Source organism: Strix uralensis, chromosome 22 (genome assembly GCF_047716275.1).
Source record: "Strix uralensis isolate ZFMK-TIS-50842 chromosome 22, bStrUra1, whole genome shotgun sequence".
Taxonomy (NCBI): domain Eukaryota; kingdom Metazoa; phylum Chordata; class Aves; order Strigiformes; family Strigidae; genus Strix; species Strix uralensis.
The window spans coordinates 6,629,399-6,651,003 of record NC_133993.1 but is presented as its reverse complement, the minus strand read 5'-3'; the positions used below and the strand labels follow the sequence as shown (position 1 = coordinate 6,651,003).

Below are 21,605 nucleotides of genomic sequence, written 5' to 3'. Positions count from 1 at the left end.
GCCCCGCCCCGGGACCCCGGACCCACCCCCGGCCCCGCCCCGGGACCCCGGACCCACCCCCGGCCCCGCCCCGAACCCCGGGACCGGGACTCGGTACCGCACCGGTATCCCGGGACTGGCCCCGGTACCGGCACCAGCATCCCAGCACCCACCCCCGGTAACGCCCCGGGACCCCGGACCGCCCCCCCCTCCCGCCCCGGTACCGCCCTGGGACCGGGACCGGGACTCGGTACCGCACCGGCATCCCGGGACTGGCCCCGGTACCGGCACCAGCATCCCAGCACCCACCCCCGGTAACGCCCCGGGACCGGGACTCGGTACCACACCGGCATCGCGGCACTGGACCCCGGACCGGCACCCGCCCCCCAGTCCCACACCGACCCCCCAGCACCGCACCAGCCCCCCAGACTGACCCCCCCAAACACCTCCCCCAGTCCTGGCACCCCCCCGGTACCCCCCCAGCACCCACCCACCAGGCCTGTGCGGAGTCACACGGGCCCCTGGGGCACCCCACAAGGCACACGGGGGTCCCCAAAAGGCACCCCCTGCCCCTAAGTCACCCCTGTATGTGTCCTGTCCCCTCCCCAGCCCCCACGGCACAGGTTCGGGGGAGGGGGCACCCCTATATCACCCCACAGGAAGCACCAGGGTGCTGGGCAGAGATGTATTGTCCAGGGGCAGCAGTGGGGTGCTGGGTGGGCACCCAGGGGTGCTGGGGTCACGGGGGCTGGGGCGGGGGGGTGCCATGGGGCAGGGGGACCCCGGGGGGCCCCACTAGCCCTGGGCACCCCCCGGCTCCTGGGCCTGGCCGGGCACCAGCTCCTGCGTGTCGTCCTCGGAGGGCGGCCGTGTCCTCTTGAAGAAACCCACCTGGCAGAGGGACACGGTGACAGCCCGGCCCCGGGGGACCCCACGGAGTCACCCCCGGGGGACCCCACGGCATCACCCCAGGTGCTGTCCCACATCCTGTGCCCGCAGCCTCCGCCCCCAGGGCCGGGTCTCCCATTTCGTGGGTTCCTCCAGTGCCATTGGGGTCCCACTGCCATGGCAGGGTGTCACCGGTGTCACCGATGTCCCCAGTGTCCCCCCCCAGCCTTCTCACCTTCCACATGAGGAGGATGAGGAAGGTGAGGAGCAGGAGCCCGGCGAGGACCCCCAGCACCACCCACCACACCGGCACAGCTCCCTCGCCGCCGGGGCTGGCGCGCACCACCTCGGTGACAGCCTGCAGAGGGACAGGTGGGTGACACCGCTGCCACCACGGCCTGTCCCTGTGTCCCCCGTGGCCATGCCAGCCCTACCGTGGCCTCCCCGGCGGGCAGGACGTGGGGCTGGATGCGGTAGGGCATGGCCGAGGTGTTGAACCAGGCTCGCGAATGGATGAGGAACTGCTTCAGGAGGTGCTCCCGCTGGGGACAGCCATGGGGACACACGGGGACACATGAGGACATGACATCAGGGGCGCTGGCAGGCGATGACCCTGCACCCAGCATCCCCAGGGCTGCTCTCTGCAGGTCCCCGGGGACCACCGTGCAGGAGGAGACATGGCGGGGACACCCGAGGGACACAGTGCCACCACCCCTGTCCCCTCCCTGTCCCCAAGAGGGGCCAGTACCTGCTGCAGGGTGTCCATCCAGAGCAGGGCATGGACAGTCACCAGCGCCCGCTGGTCCTTGGCCAGGCTGGGCACCCGGCAAGCGATGCCCACGCACGTGGCGTTGCTGCAGTCCTGCGGGACACGACGGGCGTCACCCTGACACACACACCGCCCCCCCCGGCACCCTGGGGAGGCCCCCCCCAAGCCCCCGCACCCATCACGGGCTGCAGGTCCCCGGGGAGCACCCGCTCACCACGGGGACGGGCTCCTCCAGCCCCGCACCCGGCGGCTCCTCCGCCTCCCGTCGCTCCCGCTGGTGGGTGCCATTCCAGGGTGCTGCGCCCGTGGGCCGGGGGATCTCCAGCTGGAAGGAGATGAAGGGGAGACACACCCCACTGGGACACCCACCCAGCACCCAGAGGGGGGCGCCGGTCCCCAGGCAGCACCCTACCTGCTCGGCGTTGAGGCCGGGGGGGTTGGTGCAGCTCATGCCCCCCTCGGTGCCCAGCTCCAGCAGGTAGAGCAGGATGCGGCCACCCAGCTGGCTGGGGACGGCGAGGTGCAGGGTGACCCCGCTGACGGTGCTGGGACCCTTGTTGTGGAGCTGTGGGAGGACAGTGAGGTGACACTGGGGAGGGGACAGTCCCCCAGGCACCCATGGGTGCAGCACCCTACCTGGTAGACGTGCTCCACCTTGATGCCGTGGTCCTCGAGGCGCCGGCTGCCCTCCACCCTGCGCCAGCTCGCGGGCAGCACCGTGGTGGCAGGCAGGGAGTTGCTGGCAGGAGAGGGGGGTCAGTGTCCCCCCGTGGCCCCCCCGGTCCCCCCTGTCCCCCCCAGACCCTCACCCTCGCAGCTCCATCTCCGCCTGCACCTCCACGGGCACCGTCACCGTCACTGACGCGTTGGTGGAGCTGGGGCTGTTCTTGCTGCGGGGACACAGTGGGGTGAGGGACGGCCACCGAGTCTGGGGACACACTGAGGCCACCAAGTGCCAGGTGTCCGGGTCCCAGCAGCGGGCAGGGGACAGGGGGTTGGCACGGTGTCACCTCCACAGCTGGAGCTGGAAGGTGATGGTGTCACCCATGTCCTCCAGCCCGGACACGCTCAGCTCCATGTCCACGGTGATCTGGGAGGGCAGCAGGAGGGTGGGTGGGTGACCCCCCCCACCAGCCGTGCCCAGCCCTGACGCCAGGGTGATGGGCCCAGAGCTGGGGACCCCCCAACCCTTACCCGTGCCCCCGCTTTCATGGGGTTGCCCAACTCGCAGAGCACCACGTGGCTCCCATTCTCCTTCCTGGGGTTGCAGCTCAGCTTCTCCTGCCCCTACGGGGTGGGGACACGGGGAGGTGACACATCAGAGACCCCCCAAGCACCAGAACCACTGTGGGAACCTGCACCCCCACCCCAGACACCCCCTGACACCCCCCCCACCGGGCACCCACCGGGATGCTGCTGCGGGCCACCTGGTAGTGGGTGCCGGGGGGCAACTGCACCCGCAGCTCGGCCTCGAAGGCGCCTTCGCCCGCGTTGCTGGCGTTGGCGCGCAGGCGCAGCACGGCCTCCGCCCCGATGAGCAGGCGCCTGCTGGGGCTGGGGGGGGGGACATACACACGGGGACAAGGCTCAGCACCCCGGGGTGACAGCGGGCGCCCACCCTCGCCCGCCCGGGCGCTCACGTGTCGGCAGCCAGGTGGAGGTCGGGGACGCAGAGGTTGTCCTCGCCGCAGTCCTCCAGGATGATGTGGGTCTGGGAGGGAGTGGGGGGACAGGGGGGAGTGGGGAGTGTGGGATGGGGAGTCACTGGGGACAGTGGAGGGTACTGGGGGGACATCCAGGGGAGGGACTGGGGACAGCGGAGGGTACAGAGGGGACATCCCTGGGAGGGCGATTGGGGACAGTGGAGGATACTGGGGGACATCCCGGGGAGGGATTGGCGATGGTGGAGGGTACAGAGGGGACATCCCAGGGACAGACTGGGGACAATGGAGGATACTGGGGGACACCCCAAGGAGGGAGCAGGAACAGCATGGAGGGACATCCTGGAGGGACTGGGGACAGCAGGGTGAGTGCAGAGGGTTGGGCAGGGGGACGTGCCAGGGAGTGACTGAGGACACATCCAGGGGGCACAGGGGACGGTGGGGGAGACTGGAGGGACAACCCAAGGAGGGAGCAGGGACAGTGGGGGGGACTGGGGGGACATCCTGGAGAGTGACGGGGGACAGCAGGGAGGGCAGGGGCTGTGTCCCAGGGAGGGGCTGGGGACACTGGGCACAGGCTGGGGAGCACAGCGGTGGCAGTGGGTGCCCCGGCCTGGGGGGACCCACATGTGCCCTGGCTCAGCCGTGGGGACAAGCCCCCCCCGGGGCACTGCAGCGACGTCCCCAGCTCAGCTGTGTCCCCCCCCTACCTGCGCCTGCACCAGGGTGTCCCCGTAGAGCACCAGCCCCGGGGTCCCCCTGGGCAGCGCCAGGCTCAGGCTCAGGGCGACCGGGCTCAGCTTGTCCTTGAAGTCGGCCTCGTCCTGGGGGCACCCACGGGCAGAGCACCCCAGTGAGCACCAGCACCCCCCACCCCGGGGCGCCCACCCACCCGGGCTGGGGACACCGCTGTCCCCATCCCTGTCCCCATCCCAGCTGGGGCTGCCACTGTCCCCATCCCTGTCCCCATCCCTGTCCCCCACCCTCCTGGGCTGGGAAAGCCACTGTCCCCATCCCAGCTGGGAAAGACACTGTCCCCAGCCCTGTCCCCATCCCAGCTGGGGGTGCTACTGTCCCCAGCCCTGTTCCCATCCCTGTCCCCAACCCTTTTTAGGCTGGAAAAGCCACTGTCCCCATCCCCGTTGGGGATGTCACTGTCCCCAGCCCTGTCCCCCACCCTCTTGGGCTAGGAAAACCATTGTGCCCATCCCTGTCCCCATCCCAGCTGGGGGTGCCACTGTCCCCATCCCAGCTGGCCACTGTCCCCAGCCCTGGCCCCCACCCTTCTTGGGCTGGGAAAGCCACTGTCCCCATCCCGGTTGGGGATGTCACTGTCCCCACCCGTGCCAGCCCACGCTGGCACCGTCCCCGTACCCGCAGGTAGGCGGTGAGGTTGTGGCACAGGGGGGGTGTCCCCGGGGTCAGTGCCAGTGCCCTGTGCCAGGACGATTGGTGGCCGTGCAGCAGCAGGACCCTCCGGGACAGCCTGGGCTTCAGCCGATCCAGCTGCAGCTCGGCATCGAGGCCTGGCAGGGCACAGTACTTGGTGACACCCTGGTGACACCCCAGCGGTGCCCCTTGTGCCCCCCCCGGGTGACGCGGACACTCACTGATGCTCTGGGGGATGTGCTGGCCCGTCACGCTGACGCACAGCACCACGGGGAAGCTGCGAGGGGGACAGCACCCAGGGGTGCTCAGGGACCTGCCAGCAGCCCCGGTGCGATGTCCCCATGCTGGTGGTGTCCCCACGGTGGTGTCCCCATGGCAGTGTCCCCACAACATGGCTCACCAGCTGACGCGGGCGCTGGAACCAGGCAGGACACACTCCAGGAGTTCAGGGTTCAGCCCGTCGGGGACACTCAGCTGGGTCCGGGCCACCACCACGGGCTGTCCCCTGGCACATGGGGACAGAGCTGAGGTGTCAGGGGACATGGGCAGGGACCTCCCCAGGCCGTGCTGCCACCGGAGCCGATGGGACAGGCACTCACCAGTACACGGCCACCTTGGCCACCCCATAAGCCCCCACCAGCAGATCTGTGGGGACAAGCAGGGGGTCGGTGACGGGGCGGGTGGCACCTTGGTGGCCCAGAGGTGGCCACACACGGGGCCGTACCCGGGTAGCCGTTGCCATCCAGGTCGGTGGCACCGCGCAGGGCGAAGCCGAAGGCGTCCGGGCCGCGGAAGGGGCTGTCGAGGAGCTGGGTGGGCACCGGCATCAAACCCTCGCTCTGCCCGCGGAAGATGAAGACCTGCCCGCTGCCACCGTCACCCCCCAGTGGGGCACCCACGGCCACGTCTGGGGACACAGGGAACATGAGCACCCCCCGGGTGTCCCATCCCACCACCTGCCCAAGTGCTCCTGCCTCAGTTTCCCCCATGGTTTAGGCCCTGGCACAGCCCCCCCTTCCCCACCACCCCCGTGCCAGGCCGGTGTTACCGCCGTAGCCGTCCTTGTCCAGGTCCCCGAGGCTGGCGATGGCGGCAGAGAAGCGCCCGTAGGGGTGGGTGCCTGTCAGGGTCTGGGGGGGCTGGGCGAGGGGCCGCTGCCCCCCCCCCAGGTAGAGGTAGAGGCGCCCCACCTCGCTGCGCTGGCCGTCGGGGCGCCGGGCCATGTACAGGGGGGCACCCACCAGCACGTCGTCCTGCCTGTGCCCGGTGCGGGGGTCAGGGTCAGGGTGCCCATGTTTGGGGACTGGAGGCAGCCAGGGGGGTGCCAGGCAAGGGGGCAGCACCCTAGGGTGCCCCCATGGGGGATGAGGCGGGGGGGGACAGTCCTGGCTCTCACCCGTCCCCGTTGACATCAGCCACGGCCACCGTGTGCCCAAAGTACGATGCCACCTGGAAAGAGTCTGGGTGGGGGGGTGGTACCGGGGGGGGGGTGGGGGGGGTTGTGCCTGGGGCACCGTGGGGTGCGCTGGGTGATGGGGAAGGGGGGGTGATGGGAGGACAAGTTGGGGGTGCTGGGGTGCTATGGGGTGGGAGTGGAGGGGTGCTATGGGGCGCTGGGGAGGCAGTGGGGTGCTGTGGGGTGCTGGGGCAATGGGCAGGGGGGCAGTGGGCAGCGGGGCAGTGGGCAGCGGGGAGCCTTGGGGTGCTGGAAGGGGGCAGTGTGGGGAAGGGGGGCAGTGGGGGTGATGGGGCAGTGGGGCAGGGTGCCGTGGGGTGCTGGCACAGGGTGGGGGGGTACCTGCTCACTGGTGACAACACGCAGCCGGCGCAGGGTCACCCCCAAACTGAAGATCTCCACCTGCCCAGAGCGGCGTCAGGCCCCGGCCCCGGCCCCTCCCCAGGGTGCCACCCCGGGGTGCCCGGCCACAGTGGTGTCCCCGCCACCGGGCACCACTCACCTCGCCCCACGTGTTGCTCTTGTTGGGGACCCCCACCACGTACTCTGCGGGGGACAAGAGCCCTGAGTGCCCCCACTACGGCACTGGGGTGAGCGTGGGGGCACAAGGGTACCCCCGGACTGGGGTGGGCACAGAGATACCCCCCGGCACTGGGGTGGGCGCGGGGGCACAGGGACCCCTGAGCTGGCACAACCCGTGTCCCAGAGCTCTGGGGAGGGGAGGGCACCCCGCAGCCCAGGGGTGCCCAGGACCCGTCTCCCCCCACACTGCAGGTGGCCCTGGCCCCTGTGCCCCCCCCGGCTGTACCTTTGGTTTTGGGATCGCCATCGAACTCGCCCACGGCCACCGAGTACCCTGCAGGGAGACGGGCACTGGTGACCCCGCCGTGCCCTGGCACGTGCCGGCCGTGGGGCAGGGCAGACCCGTGCCCACCGCTCACCCCGATACCCGTCCTCGTAGTCCCTGGACAGCGGCTCCTCCGTGGGACGTCCCGGGCGCTCCGGCCACAGCAGGGACTTGCCGTGGAAGCGGGTGAGGATGGCATCCACCCCCACCGAGTACAGGAGCCCTGGGGGACACCGGGGTGGGTGCCAGCGCTGACAGGGCACCCACTGGCACCCGCCCTGGGCTACCAGTGCCGCTGCGGGTGGCACTGAGGGGGATGCCCCATCCTGGGTGCCCTCCTCCCGCCGTGCCCACCCAAAGGTGAGTCTCCCGGGACCAGCCAGCCCGGGGGGCAGTGCGCGGCAGGCAGGACTCACCCATGAAGTAGTACCCACCGGGGGCACCCAGCACCAGCGTGCCGTCCTGCAGGAAAAGCCGGCATCAGCATCCACCCCGGGGCACCCCTACCCCAGCATCCCCCACCCTGACACCCAGGTACCACCCCAGTTACACCCTCTGCATCCCCAGCAGCATCCCCATGGGCATCCCCGGGGGCACCCCGGACACGCCGCCCCCCCAAGCACCGTCTCACCGGGGTGACGGCCGCGCTGAAGCCGATCTCGCAGTAGCGCTTGTCGTCAACTGCGGGCACAGGGCAGGGTCAGACCGGCCAAGGGTGGGGGGCACCCACTGCCCCCACCCACCCGCCTGCCCTCACCGTAGTAGCTCTCGCGGTAGGTGCTGGCCATGAGCTGGTCGCGGCAGGGCGAGTACCAGGCGATGCGGCGCAGCCCAGGGGCACCCACGAAGCAGGCGCCCGTCGGGGTGCGGAAAGCCTCCTGCTGACTGTCCATCGCGTTCCAGTGCTGCAGCGGGGCGCAGGCCTGGGGAGGGGGACAGGGTGGGTGCCCACCCCGCCACCACCCAAGGGTGCCCACCCACCCGCCGCGTGCACCCACCACCAGTTTGCCGTCCCAGCTGGTGACCGATGCCCCCAGCCACTGGTGCGACTTGTAGGTGTGGAGATTCAGGGTGTTCTGGGTCTCGGTCTCGTCCCCTGGGGGAGCAGGAGAGGGGGAGTGTGCTGGGCCGGTGGCCCCCCCACATCCCCCCCCCGTCACCCTGTGGCACCCACGCACCCGTAGTGTCGATGAGGAGGGGTTGGCAGGGGGGGTCGTCGAGGGGCCAGGAGCAGAGGAACACGGCACCGGGCTGGGCCACGCCTGGCTGGGAGGTGTTGGCGTGGGGTGCCCCCACCACCACGCTGGGCCTGGGGTGGGCAGAGTGGGTGTCAGTGGCAGGGAAATGGGTGCTGTGCCCGGCCCCAGCACCCCGGTGTTTCCCTACCTGCCCTCGGTCATGTGGAAATCCAGGGAGAAGCCAAAATAGCTGCCGGGGGGTCCCTCGTACACGGTGGGGTGGTCCTGGAGGAGCCCCAGGGTGGGGGCCAAGCGTGGCCCCCCGAGGAGCAGCAGGGCCCGGAGTAGGGCAGCAGCAGCCCCCATCGCCACCCCGAAATGTGGCTGGTAGCCCCGCACAGCCCGTAGCAGCGTGTCCCCTGCTTATCTCAGAGGATACAGCTGGGGACAGGGACAGCAGGGACGGGGGACACAGGAAGGGCCCCCCCGCACGCACAACCACTTCTGCCAGGGAGCCAAAGGGCTACTGGGGTGCAGGGGGGGACGTGCTGCTTTTGGCTGGGGGGTGGAGATGCCCGGCCCGGCTGGCAGAGCAGGGCAGGGGTTGGGGTGGCAGTACCACCGGGGACACGGCGAGGGGGTGGGGGGGACACGGCCGTGGCGGGAAGCAGCACAACAGCCTGTTGCCCACCACCCCCCTTCCACCGGAGGCTGGGGCCGAGTCCAGCCCTCGCCCGTGCCGCGGGATGCCTATCTCGGGGTGCCTATCTCGGGGTGCAGGCGGCCACAGCCCGGCCAGCGGAAACACAGCAGGGAGGGGGGACGGCCGTGGGGTGCGGGGGACCCGTCCCATCGTCCCCTGAGGTCCCCTCCACAGCAGGACGGAGCAGATGGGGTGGGGGACACCTGGCTCCCCACACTCACCCCACCAGCGTTGGGCATCGCCACCAAAGTGTCTCCCCAGGGCAGGGACACCCCAAAACCCTTCCAGGGGAGAGCGCAGGGCCGGGGCAGCCCAGCCACTGAGCACCAGTGCTTTGCAGGAAGGGCATGGGTGCCAGGGTGGGGGGACAGGAGCCAGGGTGGGGGGACACCCGCAGCCCAGCGAACAAGGGGGCTCCTTGTCCTCGGCGGAGGAAAAGCCGCCCCGGCGATGTCCCGTCGGGGCTGCAGCAGCTGCTGGGGCCCAGCCCTGCAGCAACGGCCGCGGGAGCTGCTCGGCCGAACCCACGTGTCCCCCTCGGCTTAACCCACTTGCGGAGTTAATTTAAACACGCTCAATTAAGGCCACTCAAGCTGCCGGGGGCTCCTCTTGCCCACGTGCAGCCGGTGGCAGGGAGAGGCAGCGGAGCGTCTCAGCGTGAGCCAGTCCCCCACGTGGAAACGGGGTTTTCAGCCTTTTAGTCTACTCTGAAGCTGTGGGTGGGAAGTGAGACAGGGATGATGGGGGGCCATGGGGTCCTGGGCCCCCCAGGGGGGCACAGGGTGGTCCCCGCAGTGCCCCAGTGGCACCTCGGCCCTGCACTGGGTCTGCACCCACCCCTGGGCGCAGCTGGATGGTGGCTGCAGGCTCTCGGCTGCCGTGGAGTAGCCACAATCAGAAACCGGTGGGATTTGCCCAAAGCCGGGGCTGAGCCCATCCTGTCGGGCTCTGCAGACTGGGAAGGGTTTAGCTGAGCCCGGCTCAGCTCCGTGCCCCTGGGAGAGGCGCGTGCTGGGCACAGGGGTCTGCACGACGCACCAGCTGCTCCTCTTCGGGAGGTCTCTTCCCAGGCTGGCAGCAGCGAGCACCCAAACCCAGCTGAAACCCACACCAGAACCGCTTTAAGGCAACTATATTTCTTTCAGATGATTTAATTCCCCATTTCTTGCAACGCTTCCGCACTGTCATTCATCCAGCCGGGCAGTTCCAGGCCACCCGAAAGAGGCCGGCCCAGGCAAAGGCAGGTACATCCCATACCCCAACCCTGGCAATTTTCAGGACTTTTTTTTTTTTTCCCTTTAACCAATCAGGACCTTTAGCTAAGAAAGGAGAGGCTGGTGCTGCTCACCCCGAGCGCTCGCCTCCTCCGACACCCATTCAGGCTTGTGAAGGCAGGGGTGACCCCCAAAGCAGGGGCAAGCCCCGGGTTGGACGGGAACTGTGGTGCCACCTCCTCACTGCAGCAAGGGCAGGGACAGGGCTGCAGCCCAGCTCAGGAGCTGCTGAAGAGAGAAATGGGAAAAAACCCCCAAAACACCCAAGATGGAAGGAGGGCTGGAAGAGCCCACGACAGGAACTGCGCTGCTGGCAGGGTGGGGAGAGGTGGCATCATCCCCTCACGCTCTGACCCGGGGGGACACGGACCTTTGCTTGAGCCACTACGGCCCAGAGCGGCTCCGGCACCGCTGCCCCGAGCGCGGCAGGGACGAGGGGTGCAGCACCCTGACAGCCAACTGCTGCAGCACCCTGACAGCCAACTGCTGCGCTGGCCCCAGGACCGGCACAAGGGAGGGTGCGGAGCGGAAGGATGAGGTGGGCGAGACAGAATCCAGAATCATCCAGGTTGGAAAAGCCCTTGAAGCTCCTCCAGTCCAACCATGAACCTCACCCTGACCGTTCCCAACTCCACCAGATCCCTCAGCGCTGGGTCAACCCGACTCTTCAACCCCTCCAGGGATGGGGACTCCCCCCCTGCCCTGGGCAGCCCATTCCAACGCCCAACAACCCCTTCTGCAAAGAAATCCTTCCTAAGAGCCAGTCTGACCCTGCCCTGGCGCAGCTTGAGGCCATTCCCTCTTGGCCTGCCGCTGGTTCCTTGGCTCAAGAGACTCATCCCCCCTCTCTGCACCCTCCTTTCAGGGAGTTGTAGAGGGCCAGGAGGTCTCCCCTCAGCCTCCTCTTCTCCAGACTAAACCCCCCCAGTTCCCTCAGCCGCTCCCCATCAGACCTGTGCTCCAGACCCTGCACCAGCTCCGTTGCCCTTCTCTGGACACGCTCGAGTCATTCAATGGCCTTTTTGGGGTGAGGGGCCCAAAACTGAACTCAGCACCAGGCCCTGCTGCCCCTCCACCACCTTTCCAGCCTGGTTTCACCTTTAGTGACGGTTCAACCAGGCAGGTTGATCCTGCCAGGAGAGAACCTGCAGAACTCACCCGGTGCGTTGAGGGCTCCTACCCAAAATAATGTCCTTTAAAAAAAAAAAAAAAATTTAATTAAGAGTACATTTTCCCTGTATCCAGCTCAATATCTTCTGAGCAAAGTATTGCAACGAAAAGTACTTTTACTCGATGAACCAAGCATCTGATACTGTTATTTTAGGAAAAAGTCCGGGGCTACAACGCAGTCAGATGCAGCAGCTTCAAGTCATCTCATGCAAACCACACATTTTTTCCACAAATCATTGGTTTATTAGAAAGGTTTTTTTCCCCTCATTTTACAGCATATATATATATTTATATATATATCTTATGTGACAAAGTTAAATACAGTCTGTTTATGCTTGTTAAGTAATGATAGGTTAATTATTTTTAGCACTATTCTGGAAGTCAAAAAAACCCCTGACTGCAGTGTGAAGGGTGCCAGAAGACGCATATTGAATCTAGAAGCTAATGAAGCTCAGCATTGAGACATTAATACTGTATTCTGTTAATTATTTACAGAGAAATTGAGTCCCTTTTTTTGACCGTTGTGTTTCAGTCCAACCTGCTCAAACGCAAAGTTTCTCGTTTAAAGAGTGAGGAAGCTCAAGGTTTCGATCCTTTGAATCTCTCCCCTCCGGGTCTCAGCGCTGCACTTGGGGAGAGGAGGGGGACGCCAGGCAGCGGCGCGTGCTCCGCGGCCCCTCGCTGCCTGCTCCTGCCTGGTTTGCCTGCCTGCTCGGAAATCAGGCCCTGACAAAGCACCGTAGGGTGCCCCCGAACCACTCTAACACGAGGAGGTCAGCGGGGACCGCAGCAACTCGCCCTGGCGCGCTGGGAAGAGCTCGTGGGGGAGAAGCCTCCCACGGTTAGTGTTATCTGCAGCCAGCGGACGATGCTGCAGGGACAGAGAGATCCCTTACGGGACCCCCGGGGCAGGCACGGCCTCGGCGGATGATCCCAAACCACCTCTCCCTGCGTGTACAGTGGCAAACGGTTACGGCTAAAGGCTCCTCCTTCACTGGAAGACTGTACTGAACTGCACAGCCGGGCTGGCACCTGCAAGTCACCGCTTCAAACCCAGGGGGAAAGAAAGAAAATAAAATAAGAAAAAAAAATAAAGGGGGGGGTGTTTTATACTCTGGGAGACAACCCAAATTCCTGACACTCCTGAGACTGCCTCCAGTGTCGATTCCTATAAGCAGCTGCTTGGCAAAGGCAAGGAGGGCGCAGCGTGCCCGGGCGATGCCCTTCATTAGCTGTTAGAGTCACCGGTCTCGTCCACGCACCTCACCTAGTCCAAGTCTCACTTTATTTTTTTTTTTTCTTCTGCAAAATGCTAAATGAAGATTTTTTTTTTTTTTTTACATTTTATAGTACATAAAAACTTCAAAAATACATGAGCTTGATAAAATATACATGCTTAGTCATTTTGCATCTAGCTGAAACTATAAAGTTGAACCTTTACAAGTGTCTTATTTCACCTACAGCAAACATATTTACACAAAAGCCACCAGAACAAGTACCACTAAAAGAACTGGCTGTAAAAAATATTATTGCGGTATACTACAAATGTAACCTTTTTATATGAGCTACAAAAAGCAGCATCTTTGTTTACAGAGTTCAGTGCAATTCTTTACATTAAAAAAAAAAAAAACAACCTATAAATTAATAAAGGAAACCATCAGTATTACAGAGGAAAGAATACACTTTACATACCCCGGCCGCTCTCCCCAGTCCTCTGTATTGCTTCAATTCCTAAAGGGATTTTTCTTCTCTCTCTCGTCCAAGTGCCTCTTTCCCAACACCACAAAAGATGGAAGTCAGAGTGATATTCCCCCCCCCGCGGTCAAAGCCCAGATTGAAATCACCGACCTCTCTCCCGTCCAGGCTATCCGGAAGGCGTCGAGGCGCAGTCCTCGCGCAGGAGAACGCTAACGAAGGATGGAGGAAGGGTCAGAGCTCTGGGCACGCACGCAGCTCCTCGCTTCAGCTTTGAAATAAGACCTTACTTCCACCTTTGCTGCTCACACCGAGAAAAAAACAACCCTAAGTATGCAGCGACAGGGTGCCAAGACATCTCCTGTGATGCCTGAAAACTGGTACTGGCCCAGCCAAACCACGAGTGGCACTGCCCTTCATCGGTCTCCTCGCCAGGATCCACAGCTGTCAGTTACCCAATGTTTTATCACTGATTACAAGCCGGATTCAATCATGCTGACTATTTTAATTAGATGACCTCATTAAAAGGATTTTTAAAGACCTACTAGCGTGTGTGAAATCTCGTTTATCATATACAAGGCGGCAGAAGGAAAATGACCAAGTGTAAGAATCCAGGGAAAAAAAGCCTTTCCAAGTGTCTCGCTGGTTTACACGTGAAATGATTCTTCCAGGACAGAGTGCTGCGACGTGCACGGAGGTGTCGGGGACGCGAGACAGTCCCTGGTAGCGGATATACACAACGCTCACGAACTGACCCGCTGCCTGCTGCTACCCAGCCCTCGAGCCTTTGGCTTCTTTGGCTGCTAAAGAGTGAAAGGAAATTCTCAGGCCTCACCTGCCAGCTGGATCAACTTCAACCCCTTCCCAAAATGCAAAATATTCTCCTTCCTCCCAGGTTACTTCATTTCGTCCTTCATGTGCCGTGACTGGGTGGATGCTGCAAGTCCTGTCCTGAGAAAATGGGGTGCAGCAAAGGGTGAAGATGTAACGCCGTAGCGGCCGCAGCGGCGGCGGGTCTCGGGGCAAGAAGGGTCGGATAAAGAGCGTGAGGAACCGGATGAAAAGTAAAGGGGCCCGGATGGATAGCTGACGCCGGAATGATGTGGATGGGGTGGCTGGCTAGAAACGTAGCGGGGTGCCCTGGGATAATCGAGTGGGTCAAATGGGATAACGAAATAGGGGTCAAGTGGGGCTGGGGTATATGATGAACCTGAGCGAGAGGCTGGGGATGGGGGTGAGGGTGAATCCCGATGGCGGCGGCGGCCGCGGCGGCGTGGTGCTGCAGGATGGCGTGCTGCACCGTGGTGATGGAGGTGGCCGATGCCGCCGCCGGCTGCTGAATGTGGATGGGCTGCAGGGCAGGCGCTGCCGGCGCCAGGGCTGCCGAGGCAGGGAAGGCCTTGACCTGCTTTGCCAGAAGTTGCTGCTGAATGTGCTGCTGAGCCGCTTGCTGCAGCTTGCTGTATTTCTCCATTTCTTCAGGTGTAAAAGTGATCGGCTGGCTCTCGAGCGGTGCCAGAGAGGAGTCTTCTCCTCCTTCCCGATCCCCTTCGATGCTCGGCTCCCCGCTCTGAGGCACGTAGCCAGGAAAGTGCTCGACATCTGGAACTAAGGGCATCATACTGGTTTCCACTGGGACCGGCTGGTTGCCCCCGTCCATAGGTTCTAGCCCATCGCCATCGCTCGGATCCGAGAGGAAGTTGTGCGGCATGACCAGATCTCCAGAACCAAAGCACTCGGGGAGCGCCGGTGCTTCGAGGGGAATGGACGGCATTTCCACGGCAGGTTCGTCACGTTTCTGCTCATCCAGAGGTTTGTCCTGAATTACCATCACCACCTCCTCCAGGAGAGACTGGCCGGCCAACTGAGCCTCCTCAAGGCCTTGGGAAACATCCTCAGAATCCGACAGCTCTTGATCCTCGCCCCTCTCCAAGCCAGACTCTTCGTATCTTTTGGCGTTCGGTTTTCGAACGGTCGGCAGTTTCCCAATTAAGGGGAGAACCGGTTTGTTGCCTAAGGAAGGAGGAAGTTTTGGGCCAAAGTAGCCCTGGGGAGGATCTTTGAGCTTTATGCCCACCTTGTTTGCCCCTGCCAGCACCTCATCAGTGACGCAGGGCTTCTTCTCAACCTTCCGGGATTGAATCTTTTCCAAGAGAAGTTTTGCAGTGACGGAGTTCCTCTCCTCTGGACTGCAATCACCTTCTGAGACCCTCCCTGTGCCAGAGCTGCTGCTGTTCTGGGAGAGCGAGCCAGATCCTTTCAGATCCTCTCCTTTGCCATCCTCTTTCTTCAGCAATGATCCTTCACTTCGGCCTGTCCGGAAATAATGAGGGGATTGCGAGCGATAGATTTTGGACCTGATAAAGTCTCTTCTCCCGGACCTCCTCTCTTCGGGGCTCTCGTGGCCTCGAGAGCCCTTTCGTGAGAGAGATCTCTGCGAGTGGCTTCTCGTGCTGCGGCTGCGATCCCTGCTATAGCTGCGGCTCCGCTTCCAGCTGCGACCCGTCACGCTTCGGCTTCTCCTCTTGCTTCGACTGCGGCTGCAGCTGCTGCTGCGTGTTCTGCCCCGGCTCCTTGAGCGTGACCTGCCTCGAGGGTGAGTTCGGCTCCTGCTTCGACTCCTCGACCTGCTCCTACTCGAGCTGTAGTCATCTTCAGAAGAGGAGTACTTGTGCCGCTTTGATCTGTGGTTGGAGCTGTTGTAGTCAGAGTCATCCTCTGAGTCGTGGGACCGCTTTGAATGGCACCTCGACCGGTCACTGTAATCGCTGTAGCTATCATCCGAGTAACTCCTGCGTCGGCTGTACCGGCTGTGGTCCGAGGAGGCGTCGGAGCTGCTGGAATAGGAGCGGTGAGAGGAGTGTCTGCGCCCCGACCTGGAGCGGCTCCTGGAGTGGTCGCTGCCGGAGTCGTAGTCGTCGCTGTACTGCGACGGGGATTTCTGCCGGCAGTGCTTCCTGTGAGAGCCCTCGTCGCTGTCGTAGTCCCCGCTGCTCTGCCGGCTCCTGCGGCTGATCCTGCCCAGGGAAGGAGCCGAACACCGTCTCCTCAGAGCAGGCAACTGCTGCAGGTCAGCCTTGTGTTTTTTGCTGCCGTGCTCCTGGCAGGAGATACCACCATCCTCTTTTTTACCGCTGCTTCCCTCTTCAGCAGACAGAGACTTCCTCTGGGACTCCTGAGAGCACCGCTTTTTCTTCTGGAAATGGCTACAATCTTCAGACAATTCGGTTTTTAGCGCTCGTTCCGATTCAGTAGAAAGACAGGATTTGCCTTTTTTGTGTCTGTGTCTTTTCCGTTTTTTGGGTTTCTCTTCCCCCAGGTCAGTTTTTCGGCCCTTCTCGTCAGCTTCCTCCTTGTGTTTACGTTTGTGTTTGCTGGACTTTTTGTGCTTCTTTTTCTTTTTGTGTTTGTGAGACCTTCCAGATTTACTCTTACCTGTTACGCATTTGCTACTGTCCTCTCCCTCTCCCTTACCAAGGCTTGCCAAATTGGACTCCTGCTTGTTCTGGGAGCCACAGGTGGACAGAGATTTGTTTTCCATTTTTAGAGCAGAACTGTTAGCTGCGCTTTCTGCCTCCTTGGGTTTGCTTATCTCTCCAGATTCTGTGCTCTGAACGTTTTCTTTACAAAGACCCCCTGGATCCTTAGATTTCTCTGCCCCTTTACCTTTAGCATCTTTGTTGCGAGAAAGCTTGAAATCAAAATAGAGGGGATTACAGCTGTATGAAACAGATGGCTCTGCTCTGGTAAATATGAGAAGCTCTGAAGGCCACTGGAGAGTCGTGCTCTCATCTTTACTCAGAACTGGAAAAAAGGGTCCGGTTGGATGCTTTGGTCCTTCAGAGGCATCTTTACAGCCTGGGACAGGCTGAGCGACTTCTTTAGCAGTGTCTGGCTCGGGGAGATTGCTCTCTGCAAGATGCTTGCTCTCCTGCATACTTGCGTTTTCTAGGCCTTCTTTTAGCTCTGTTTTGCTCTGCTGAGCTGCAGTTTCAGTAGTACTCTGCTCCTTCTGCTGCCCCGCGCTCTCAGCAGCCTTCTCTGTGTGCTTTCCTGGTTTGGGTTTCGGAGAATTACCCTTTTTAACTTCATGCGTGGGTTTTTTGTTCACATTTTCAGCTTCCATTTGTTCGGTAGACTTCATGAAAAGCAGGAATTGAAAATTAGGCTTTACTTTACAGTGGGCTGGGGGAATATAGTGGTAGTATTCTGGTTCAACTGCCATTGGTCCATCTTCTCGTCTCATCTTTTTTAGTTTAGATAACGTAGTGGCTAGAGATCCACTATCTTTGTCATGCTGGTCATCTTCCTCCGCCTTGCCATCAGAATTATTTGTGCTTTCGCCCTCGCCAGATTTCAGCAGATTCCCTGCATCTGAGGACCCTCTCTCATCAGCTTTTGCTCCGTCTGCAGAACTTGATTCTTCCACGTGGTCCTTGAAAACAGAAGCTATGGTCTCAAGCTTCACCGGGGTCTTCTTCGCAAATGAAAATGACACACCTATCTTCTGCAGTGGAGTTCCCAAAGCGTTCTTAATGCCAAAGCTGATTGCCTGCGCTGCCTGCGTGGGCATCTGGCTCGGCATAACAGTGCCACCGACTTGTCCAGTGTTTAGGAAACCTCTGTCCATAGTCATCTCTGTAGCTTGACCAGAAGCCGTCTGGATGAAAGAGCTGCTGTTGGCTGCAGAATCATCATCATCTCCACCCTCCTCATCCACAGCCACCGTGGTGGTTCTGAACATGGGTCCACTTCCAGGAGCACTGTACGAACAAGTTAAAATAGAGAAAACAGCTGACTGCCATTTGTCTACCTCTGCAGTTGGATTCATGCCTCATTTAAAACAGTCTTTTACACATTTCAAGTCCTCTTGTATCCAGAAATATGCATTAAAATAGCATTATACAGCCATTTGAACGTTTTAAATTAAGTAACTGAAGAAAACGTATTGCTGGATAAAGCAATTTGGGGACGCTCTGGACTACTGGTTTAGTGAATTCACTCCTACTGAAAACACAGCACGAGGCCAAACTCAGGCATGAAGCTTTGCCCTCAAAACCCACACAGGATTACAGGAGCAAGAACGCCAGTGCACAGGGCCGCAGTCCCACGCAGGACTCCCACACACCTCCAGGGGTGCTCGGGGATCACCTGCACTCACCATTCAGGCTGCCTCCTCTGTTCAGCCAGTTCGTGCAGACGCCGGAGGGCTTTCTCCTGCTTCCTTTCATCTTTACGTGATCTTGAAGAGACATTGCGAGCAAACTCCCTTTGCTTGAGATCTTTCAACCTCTGAGGCAAAAGAAAGCAGGGACGGATTAGATAAAAGCGGTGTTTGGTTCAATGTCCAAAAGCTCTTTGCTGTAGCGCTGGAAAGTACACTGTGAAGTCCCTCCCCAGTAACATTTATTGAGCTAGGATGGAGCAACAGCATCTTAGCTCAACAAACCAAATGGAGCACATTGCCATCCTCCCAGTAGCTAAATGAAAAGACAACTGTTGATCACTTTTGGCTATGACATCAAGTCTGTATATATGCATTTCCAATCAACATTACTGGTTTTCTTTAGCATGTACAATAAAGCTGATTTCAAAGCAACAAGCAAATTCTGGAAGGAAAAAAAAAAAAAAGACTGTTTACTTTTGCTGCTCTTGCAGGGTGCAAATGTACTTGACAAACAGTGCATGACAGAAGTCTTAATAGCATGGGCCAAAAAACAGAAAGGGATTAGCTGGTGCAAGAGAGTTACCCAGGTATTGTATCTTACAAAAGCAATGTACAAATTACATTGGAAAAGGTGCCAAAAATCCCATGCAAATGATTCCGGTAAGCAAATAAATAATACAACATACACCACAAACAGTTACTTGCTTTCCTGACAGTAGTTCTGAGACAGTCTCTCAAGAAACAAAATGCTCTAAAGTGCAGTGGGGTCTTTTGGGGTTGAACACTGTAGAGGGCAGAAACACTAAGCTCCCCAGAAATCTGATCATATGAGGAAGTAAACCCAAACCCAAGGAATTTCAAACATCAGACATCACTGAGGAAATCTAGATATCCAATTCTAATAGAAATTGAACATCCAAGACTTCAGAAAATTTTTGAAAGTCCTTGTCTCAAAGAACTAGGAAGAGGCTGCTGTTTTTCCTTTGAATACATGTGAAACGTCACAAGACTTTTTTGTTGTTGTTGTTGTTTAGAGTGCTATACAGAAGTTTAAGTAACAGAAAGCAGCAAAGGAAGACCTCTACCATCCTAAGGGATTAACTTTTCTTTTTTTGGTGCACAATTTGAAACCCTTTCAAAAGGCCCAATTCCAGAAAGCATCGTGTACCCAACTTCTGAAGAAGTTTCATGTTTTTCAGGCATTTCGTGAAGGGTCTGAAGGACTAATGGTACTCAACGCAGTAGTCACTTCAGAAAAATTCTTGTACTAAATGTACAATCATTGGTGAATTCTAATACCTTTCAGCTGGCTGACTCTGCCTCTTCAATGGAGCAGAGTCAGACCGGTACACACAGAAACACTGGATCTGAAAACTAACCCAAAGTTCAAATCAGAGGAATTAAGTTGGCCCAATGTAACGAGAACATTGCTTTGTGAAAAAGGGGAAGATTTGACAAGACAGAGGATTCTCTTGCCTAATTGTATTTACTAAATGTGGGTGAGCGTTACCAAAATCAGAGGGGAGGACACACAAAAAAAAAATACAGCTACAGACACTAGTAGAAACTCACTCTTGAGATCTGGACTCCAAAATTAGAAGGGTTTGCTTTCAATACATCAGCTGAAAACGTCACATCACAAAGAAAAAAAAAAAGAAAGTAAAAATAAAACAAGAGTGGAAGAGAGAAAAAAAAAATAAATAAAAAGCAAGCATTACTACACATGCTCTCGGTGTGTCTGCGAGCTATTCTACAGAGAAGGAGCTGAGCCAGCAAAGCTACGGGACTCGGCTTAGGGAGGCTGGAGCACAAGTGGGGAACACACATACACATACGGACACAGCAACGATCCCACCTGGAACAACAGAGCTACTTTCACCAGGACAAGTAAAGGGCTCAAGGGTTTTGTGGTGTATGTTAAATAGTAAATTTTTTTCCAAGAGGGAGGGGGGTAAAAAAAAAAAACGGACTAAGCAATGCTATCAGCTTTTTCATGCTGATTTAAAAAGCGTATCTAAAATGCTCCAGGAAGTGAAAGTCACCAACAGCTGACAAAACTATTTAACTGGGGTTTGATGCCAAGTCTCTAGATCACTCATCCATTTGGAAAAAAATATGACCCAGCTATTTACAACAGAAATGAACTGTGACCTTTTACTTTAAAGAGGAAGGTGCAATGATGCACTCAGAAACCCACCTCCACCCCCCAGACATGGCCTTAAACATCTCCCTGGGAAATAAAATGGGCTCAAAGTCAGTTGATAATGATTCAGCTGCCCACAATGCAACCCTGTCCTGGTTACCAGGGACAATCTTAATGAAAACAGAATTAAGCGCCCATCCTTAAATGCTGACCTTTGCATATCTCTGCTCCCCCAGACCTCCCGCTCTCGACACTTAGAAATTGGAAGTGATGAAGCAAATGAACTATCCTGATGCACTGCAGCTCCAGAACACGCCACACACGCCACACCTAGCTACACTGGTATCGGTGCCTTTTAAGATGATAAACCACTAGCCATGGTTTCAAGACTGCTGAGAATTTATTACTCCCCAAACTGGGGAAAAATTGGTCTGATTTTACAAAGGACTAAGTGATCTCAAGGCTGAGTTTCTTTTTGTCACACAGGGGCCAGAAAGAAGAAGGGTCTTGCTGGCAAGTACAGGACAGAAAAGCTCCACAACTGCACCATGCCATCTCCTTAGAAATGTAAAATATGGAACGTAACATAGCTCAGCATCTTTGACTGACCTAAAATGATGCACCTCTCATCAGAAATGATTTCTGAAGTTTGCAAAAGAGCCAAGTTCCAGCAAACCTGACTGGACCACATTATCTTACATGAACGCAACCTGGAGTAGGGGAAGGAGGGACGACAGAAGACCAGACTGCTCATGTGTAAAAACAAATCACCACCGGAATAGATGCAGAAGGCTTATGTTCACAGGCAGCTGATTAGCACTGAACTCTTAAAATAGCCAGAACTTTTCAAAATATCCTGTCAGAGTAACTGTTACCCCGCTCATTGTTTCAAGTGCATAATTGAATCCAGTCATTTATCCACGCAAAGAACAGTGGATAACCAGTTAACTACAGCTATGCCTACCCTCCTCCCCCAAACCTAACTGGAGTGAAGCAATTAAAAGCCTGAAGTAGAATTTCACAGTAGTGAAAGGAGTATATCGAAGCAATGAAATGCTTTTCAGCATGCTCCAGGTCTCAGCCTTCCCAGAAAGCTATTTGAACTCAATCGATATTGAAGCTAGGCTCACACTAAAGAAATTTCCATCTAATCCTTAGGCAAGCATTCATTATTCTAATCCTCCAAAATCTCTAAATTACTTTTTGGGCCACACCATATGTGTGGGTGTTCACAGAGGCTGGACAGTCGCGGGAGGACAGTTGCAGAGCTGCCCCCCCCCAACACA

At 58.9% G+C, this 21,605-nt stretch overlaps 2 protein-coding genes across 8 annotated transcripts in view; both read right to left on the bottom strand.

The window, feature by feature from the left end:
• Positions 1-657: 657 nt before the first annotated feature.
• On the bottom strand, positions 658-8,573 carry ITGA2B (integrin subunit alpha 2b). Its single transcript, XM_074891980.1, has 30 exons — positions 8,376-8,573; positions 8,168-8,298; positions 7,988-8,085; positions 7,747-7,912; positions 7,621-7,670; positions 7,406-7,451; positions 7,084-7,212; positions 6,951-6,998; positions 6,645-6,688; positions 6,485-6,544; positions 6,083-6,135; positions 5,735-5,943; positions 5,411-5,593; positions 5,286-5,331; positions 5,087-5,191; positions 4,908-4,963; positions 4,672-4,823; positions 4,008-4,121; positions 3,277-3,347; positions 3,043-3,190; positions 2,831-2,923; positions 2,647-2,726; positions 2,446-2,526; positions 2,273-2,375; positions 2,049-2,201; positions 1,851-1,961; positions 1,616-1,729; positions 1,302-1,409; positions 1,103-1,225; positions 658-870 (listed from the first exon to the last, which is right to left on the bottom strand). Exons 1-30 carry the CDS (start codon positions 8,531-8,533, stop codon positions 775-777), a joined length of 3,129 nt encoding a protein of 1,042 aa, XP_074748081.1. The 5' UTR covers positions 8,534-8,573; the 3' UTR covers positions 658-774.
• Positions 8,574-11,534: 2,961 nt separating this feature from the next.
• The window catches only part of GPATCH8 (G-patch domain containing 8), a 57,520-nt gene continuing 47,449 nt past the window's right edge, over positions 11,535-21,605 (bottom strand). For 6 of the 7 annotated variants that reach the window (XM_074892385.1, XM_074892389.1, XM_074892388.1 and 3 more), the window contains 3 exons: positions 19,749-19,798; positions 18,171-18,301; positions 11,535-17,772 (listed from right to left, as the gene is read on the bottom strand). In XM_074892385.1, the coding sequence (XP_074748486.1) occupies positions 13,923-17,772; positions 18,171-18,301; positions 19,749-19,798 (4,031 nt within the window). In that variant the 3' untranslated portion in view covers positions 11,535-13,922. The remainder of the gene's footprint in view (positions 17,773-18,170; positions 18,302-19,748; positions 19,799-21,605) is intronic. The other variant, XM_074892386.1, reaches the window with a different exon arrangement.

Excerpts from the sequence above, each read along its gene's own strand:
- ITGA2B (XM_074891980.1), bottom strand. The coding sequence starts at position 8,533 with ATGGGGGCTGCTGCTGCCCTACTCCGGGCCCTGCTGCTCCTCGGGGGG. Across the intron at positions 7,213-7,405 it reads CGGTGGGTACTACTTCATGG|GGCTCCTGTACTCGGTGGGG; the intron begins GTGAGTCCTGCC and ends GGTGTCCCCCAG. Across the intron at positions 4,824-4,907 it reads GCACATCCCCCAGAGCATCA|GCCTCGATGCCGAGCTGCAG; the intron begins GTGAGTGTCCGC and ends GTGCCCTGCCAG.